Source organism: Prosopis cineraria, unplaced genomic scaffold (assembly GCF_029017545.1).
Source record: "Prosopis cineraria cultivar Desert tree isolate PC_DT_omini unplaced genomic scaffold, ASM2901754v1 PC5, whole genome shotgun sequence".
In the NCBI taxonomy this organism is placed as follows: Eukaryota; Viridiplantae; Streptophyta; class Magnoliopsida; order Fabales; family Fabaceae; genus Prosopis; species Prosopis cineraria.
In genome coordinates this window covers 6,237,954-6,244,825 of record NW_026555336.1, presented here as the reverse complement: position 1 = coordinate 6,244,825, position 6,872 = coordinate 6,237,954, and the positions used below count along the sequence as shown (strand labels likewise).

The following is a 6,872-nucleotide window of genomic DNA, read 5'->3' as shown; positions in this document are numbered from 1 at the left end:
TTAAACAGATGAAGAAGAAATAAATTCACATATGGAAGATGGAGAACGAACCCAAAACGCCTGAAATGAAGACTTGGATGAACGAACACCCCACAAACCCCAAAAAATGGAACCCACGAGCAAAACCCAAGAAGAATCGAGTCTAAATCTGTGTTTTTGGGTAGTTTTAGTGACGGAAAATGATTTCTGAGCACTCTGGGTGTATTTTCGAAAACGTTCGAGTTGCAAAAATGTGAAAATGAAAGGTTCTGGAACGTAAATTTAAAAGGCAATACTTGACGGTTATTTCATAATAACCGTCAAGTATTCATTATTTGACGCTTGTTATTAAATAACCGTCAAATAAACTCAGACATACTTGACGGTTATTAGTAAACAAGCGTCAAGTAATTAACTTTTTTTATTTTTCCTTTTAAACTATATATTTGACGTTTTTTTACAAATAACCGTCAAGTCTTTGAAATATACTTGACGTTTATTGTAAAATAAGCGTCAAATATATTTATAAAAAAATTAAATCTGGGATGCATATATATTTGACGGTTATGCCAATATAACCATCAAATATATACTAAATACTTGACGGTTGTTTTGAAACAACCGTCAAGTATTTAGCGCCTTTTTTATTTGTCATTTTTCACTTATAACCGTTAAATATAAGCCGTCATATTTAGCTTATTCTGTTATAGTGTTGGCTCCTTTGGAAGTGCAGGAATGATCGATTTTTTGAGAATAGCATCACTAACATCCAGCCAGTTATATTCAGGGCCAAGGCTATCGTTTCAAGCTATATAATGCAGCACCGCCTAACCTGTAAAGAGTTAACATTAGGGCTGTTGGGAAGGAGGTGGAAACTCATCCTGTATTACAATAAGGTTGGGTTAATGTTTTTTGTTGATGGAGCTTTCTCTTATCATGTTTCTTCTGCAAGTTGTGAAAAGTATCGTTGAAGATAATCATAAATCTCCACAGGAACTATTTATGCTTAAATTACCTGAGGGAGATCCTCTCATGGGCTGAGCTTTAAGCATGTCCTATTGGTCTCAAAAAAAAAAAAAAAACCTTGGAAAAGTGATTTTGAGAAGTGATTGTGTTGAGGCACTGACTTTGATTAAAAGATGCTGCTAATGAATTTCATGTTCACTAGGATTGATATCTGAATGCCAAAATTTACTTGGTCATTATTGCAACGTTGATCTAAGTTACGTGCGTAGAGAAGATAATGTAAAAATTAATTGTTTGGCGAAACATGCTTTTATACTACTCAGTGGTCTCCACTTTTGCTTCTAGATAATGTTAGCTCCTTTATTTTGTAGTTTTATTATCTTTCTTTGTTTATAAAAAATGATCAATTTTCCTATTTAAAATAAAATAATTCTTTTACTCTAGTTTTTTTTTTAAGAAACGAATTGAACATTAAAAATCTAATAATTTAAATTTAAATAATCTAAATTAATTTCAACGGTCTAGATTTTATCTTGGTGAGTTTCACATCAATATGATATTAATAAAAGAGATGAAATTTATTTGAAATGAATTTTTGTCTGATTTTTTTTTGGTAATATGTCTCACTTCATTTAAACAAACGCAATGCAACCTCCACTGGGGGCCCATAATATAAGGTTTTCATGTTGGACTATAAGTGAGAATAATTTGTCTTTAAGCAGTCTTTCTTTTACTCTAGTTCCAACATGTACTCTTAATTCTGTCTGAAATTGATGAATTTCAATATTTTATTAAATTATTAATATTTTAATATAATTAAAAGTCATTTATTTAATTTTGTTAGCAAAAATATAATTAAATGGATGAATGGTGTGTGAAAATGGGTTGGAAAATATGTTTAAAATTTAGTGGATCAATTCTGTCATTTATTTTGAGTTTTATTCATGTAAGGAGGCCTAATTTAGGGGTCCAAAGAAAAAATTTTGGAACCCAAGTTAAAGAAATTAAATATGAGAAGAAAATTTGAACATGTCATGTTTGCTGCAGCAAAAATGCGTTTCACTGCAGTGAAGCACGATTTTAGTAAAATGCACAGTTTTGACTTTCAGTGAATTTTTAGGGATTGGGCACCTCATTTTCGTGCATTTCTCACCTCCAGCAGCTGCAAAATGTCCAAGAGAGGAAAAAGAGCTAAAAAAAAGGGTTTAATAAGCTTGGGTTGGGTGGAAAATCAAGGGTCTTGTTTAAGATTGATTCGATTAAACTTTTCTTCTCCTTCTTCTCTTTACTTTGCTATATATATTGTTGATTTTGCTGTCATGGAAGCTATGTGTGGCTGATTTTCTCTTAATCTAAGGTAGCTATGAACTGATTCTTGCATTAGAGCATTGTTGAACCATTTATTTGAGCTTAATATTAGTTTTGTTTATTTAATTTTGTACTTATTTGTCTCCTTAATATTTGATTACCATTGAGTGTGGATTTAGGAGTTTGATTTTGCCTTGGAGGAGAAAATCTGAATTTGACCATTAGATTGAATCGTATGGGATTAAAATTTATTCTAATTTGCCAATAGGATAGAAATATACCTATTGGATCCATATAATTATATTAGAGTGAATTTGTGCCATTTTGCCTCATGGGTAATTGTGTTAGAAATAGAAAATTAATTCAAGAGAGGAGTGTAATTAATCGAAAGATAATTATTTCTATTAATACTCTAGATAACAAATTAATAGTAAGTGATTTATTTGGTAATTACATACTCTATGAATTGAAGAATGAATTAACCACCCTAGGTTGCCTTGATGTTTGTGGTTGCTGGAACTTTAATTTAATACATTTTTCTAATTTCAATCCTTATTTTACAAAATCAAATCCATATCTTTGCTTTGCTCAATTTAAATGAAATAAAAAACTTTATTGTCTAATTATTAATTAATTTAATTCATTGTGAAATTGACTTTGATTTGCTACTTACTAATTACGAACCGTACACTTGTGAAATTTGTTACATATTTGTGAGCATCAGAAATACTATCATATATAAATATAAACACTTTTTTAAGTAAATATTTAAACTTTGATTTATCATGTTTTGAGGTACTGAGTACTAACTCATTTCATTTGACCCAACCTCCATTGAGGCTTTTTTTTTTTTCATTTTTTGGGAACAATAAGGGAAAATCTAAGTCTTCATGCAAATAAAGCCTTGTTCGGTGATCTAGACTAGACAGCCCAACTATATGTTTTTTTTTTTTGGATAAATAAAGGAACAGCTCATTAGCTGTTACAGCAGAAAGCTTAACTATATTAGTAGATGTGATAAAATTCAGTTTCTTTAGTTCACTAAAAGCTATTTTTTATTGGGCAACTAAAGTACATATTTAATAATTTAATTTTATATAAGGTTTCATTTAATCTCTTATTAATTTTATAAAATATTTTTTCAATTATTTAATTTTAACACTATTAGTTTTATCAACAAAAAATTTCAACATTAAATTTTTAAATATTAACAAAACATTCTCAAATATTGATATATTAAATTTAATTTTAATAATTAATAAAAAAATAATCATTTAAAACTAACAATATTATATATAAGATTGAAAATATATTTTATAACATTAAAAATCAAATTCAATTTTATATAAAATTGGAGAACCAATGTATGGCCTTAGTGAAATTCAAATAAATTTTACCTTCTTAGTGTTCATTATATATTTCTAAATTTATCTCTAAAATTTATGAAATAAAATTCAATCAAAAAAGATACCTTTCAATTAACATGAAAAAAATTATATTTATTTAAAAATAATCTATATCCTTTTTGAAAATTTTAAAAAGAAACAAGCTTTCAAAAAAGTTAACTTTCTGAGAAGTTTGGTAAATTGAACTAACACCCAAGACTTCATTCAAACAAGCTTTCACCATAGTACTCTTTGAAACTTGTTTGGACAAGCTTGTCTTCCTATTTTATTTCAATCGGATAAGCACCAATCTCAGCAGTCATCATCTATCACCAAATATGATTCATCACAAAATACAGGCAAAAACATCTTCCACAATTAGGCACCCTTTACAAGTCCTTTAATTTGTCTCTTCAACAAAAATATTAGGTAAGCTAGTTAGTAGGATTCGGCAACTTACCAGCATTGATATAAGCCACACCACTTACAGAAGTATTTACATAATAAAAACATTTTTAAATTATCCACCAATAAAATTATCACATCGAAAATAGTATTCAATTCCATGCTGACATAGGCTAAATACTCCCTAGCTAAACTTGCTTTTGTATGCTCTTCACAAGTCATTTTTGTTTGAGATATTGTTTTTTCAATTTTTTATATTGGAAACTTGGCTTTTTTTTTTTTTGCCCGCATAGAAGAACTATACCCCGTTTAGCTATATGATTGATTCATCATTCACTCATCGGATCTGCAGATTGCTAATGAGGCTGCTCAGCTGAAGTAGGCTGCCAGTGAACAGTCCAAAATGATCCAACCACAACCATCATATTAAATTATTAATTACATGATAATTTGATATTGTGCAGAACAAATCAGATCAGTTCAAACATGCTATTATTCAGATTAACCAACCGATTAAGAACAATGTAAAATTCAAGTTGCCCCTTCTCTTATGTTAGCTTGAACCTGTTCTTTCTTATCATAACTTGAGGAGTCGTCAAAAGCATAATAAGCAATGAATTAAAAGTTGAAGCATCAAATACTTAAAATAGGTAAATCTGTCTATAAATGACTAATAGGATTAAAGTTTAATTTTTATCTGTGGAAACAAAACATCCACTTCCATTACATCTTCTATTAATTGTTAATAACGCAGAGAATTGTCTTCAAGAGTTGCTTTTTTAATCCCCCTTCCTTTTGGTTTTTTTTTTTTTTTGGGTTTACCTTGAAGATTTCTGGCCATTCGATTGGCACTCCTCTTGATAGAATCAATTCTTTGAAGCCTGATTTGCTCTCTGAATTTGGCTATGAACTCATCAGCTTTCTTATCCACATCTGGTCCTTCTCTCCCACACTAGTTCTTGAATTTTCTTCATCATCATCATCATCAGCTTGATTCTTCTCTACGTCTCTGTCTTTCAGAATCCTGCTTCGTCCTGCTTCATCATCACCTTCATCTTCACTTTCTGTGTCGTCTTCATCGAACCCCATTATCACCTTGTTGTCTTCTTCCTCTGCAAATCGCACAGAAGCCATTGCCTTTCTTTGTTCTTCTTCTTCTTCAGCTTCCAATCTCGCTTTGTTATTTTCAAAAAAGAGACCTATTGACTTATCTTTTCTCTCACTCGTGAAGCTTCGCTTCAAGTCCTTATCAGAGGAACCTGATTGATTGAACGAGCTGTTTCTTGGTTTCATGGAGATTGATTTGAAAAGCATTGGTGGGGGTGGAGGAGGAGGAGGAATAGAGGACTTGTAAAAACCTTTGTTCTTGATCACTATGTCCTCTGAATTTTTGGCCAGTGATTCTGATAATAAAGATTGGTCCTTTGACTTTGGGGAAGACAGAGGTGGTGAGGAAGAAGATATGGAAGAATTTGGTCGTGATGAACGCGAATTGTGGAGCTTCATGAGAGATTCAGATCGCCATGGGATTGGAGAAGGAAGTACAACGTTGTCCTTCGACCTATCCTCCATTGTCGGACGACCAGAACCTTCCGTTTCTGCATTTCTGGAAAATCTTCTAGAACCAGATTTAGAACCAGACCCATTAACAGAAACAGAGGCGGAATTCGATTCACTCACAGATTGAACCGAACTAGGGTTAGAATCAGAAACCCGAGATTTCAAGCTCCGAACCGGCAAAGGCAAAGGTTTTTCGCTAATCCTGAAGTTAGAATTAGAGTGTTTAGGAGCAACGACAACGACAGGCTCATTCCTACGATACTGATAATTACTCCAAGTCTGGATTTTGCTTTCGTCATCACTAGATGGCGATGGGTTTCGCTTTCAGTATCATCTTCAAAGAAAGAAGAGACCTGAAGAAACCTAGAAACATAAGACTGTGCCGCGTCGAACTTGGAGTTGTTAATTTCCTTCTCAGTGGTATCGTTGCGACGGCAAAAGACGCCGTAAGAGATGGCAATACCGGCGAGGAGAAGGTGAAGAAGCTCCCAGTTTCTGGAGACAAGAGACTGGTTGATGAATTCAGGAGCTTGAGAAGGGAACAATGGAACCAAGAAAATGGCGACGATGAGGGCTTTGTAGAGAAAATGATAATAGAACTTACTGGGGTCTTGTTTGCGCGGTTCAGCATTGAGCTTGTGGTGCTTGATGGTTGGGATTGAAGCTGCCATGGAAAAACCAGAAGAAAAAAGCTGGTGCGGATTTAGGTTAGGCCTCTGAGACAGTCAGGCAGAGAATATTTGGGAAAGGAGAAGAAGGAGAAGGAAGACTTCGAGGTTAAGTAATAAGAGAAAGAAGAAAAAAGAAGAAAGAAGAAGAAATAATGGGAATTTGCAAGAAAAGTTGCCAAGAGGGTGTAGTAAAATAGCAAATTTCAAGCTTTTGCCTTGTGTTGCCGGCTCGCTCGCAGCTTGCTTTCTATCCTTGGAGACAATGACAACCCTACCCCCCTTTCTCTCTCTCTCGCACGCCCCACACACTGACACTGTGACTAGATCTTCAATAGCATGCAGTCATGCTTCATGATGAAGATCATACCGGAGTGGACAGGGACCTAACCACTAGAAAAGCACTTTTCACCACCACTGGGGGGGAGGACGACAAATGAAAATGCAGATTATAATGTCAGCCTCGAAGTGGATGGGTCTGCTTGGAGAGATGAAAGCAGTGGGCGTGGGGGCATTTTGCGGGACCAACAATTCCAATGGGTCTGTGGTTTTAGTGGTAAAGTAAACTCAGTACCCCTTACTATTGCTGAGCTTATTAGTA

At 33.4% G+C, this 6,872-nt stretch overlaps 1 protein-coding gene across 1 annotated transcript; it reads right to left on the bottom strand.

Moving 5' to 3' along the window:
* Positions 1-4,681: 4,681 nt before the first annotated feature.
* Positions 4,682-6,541, bottom strand: LOC129311511 (uncharacterized). Its single transcript, XM_054953841.1, has 3 exons — positions 5,766-6,541; positions 5,049-5,718; positions 4,682-4,995 (listed from the first exon to the last, which is right to left on the bottom strand). The coding sequence occupies exons 1-3, from the start codon at positions 6,272-6,274 to the stop codon at positions 4,786-4,788; spliced, it is 1,389 nt and encodes a 462-aa protein (XP_054809816.1). The 5' UTR covers positions 6,275-6,541; the 3' UTR covers positions 4,682-4,785.
* Positions 6,542-6,872: the final 331 nt, after the last annotated feature.

Excerpts from the sequence above, each read along its gene's own strand:
- LOC129311511 (XM_054953841.1), bottom strand. The coding sequence starts at position 6,274 with ATGGCAGCTTCAATCCCAACCATCAAGCACCACAAGCTCAATGCTGAA. Across the intron at positions 5,719-5,765 it reads CTTTGCCGGTTCGGAGCTTG|TGAATCGAATTCCGCCTCTG; the intron begins AAATCTCGGGTT and ends TCAATCTGTGAG. Across the intron at positions 4,996-5,048 it reads GGATTCTGAAAGACAGAGAC|TGTGGGAGAGAAGGACCAGA; the intron begins GTAGAGAAGAAT and ends TTCAAGAACTAG.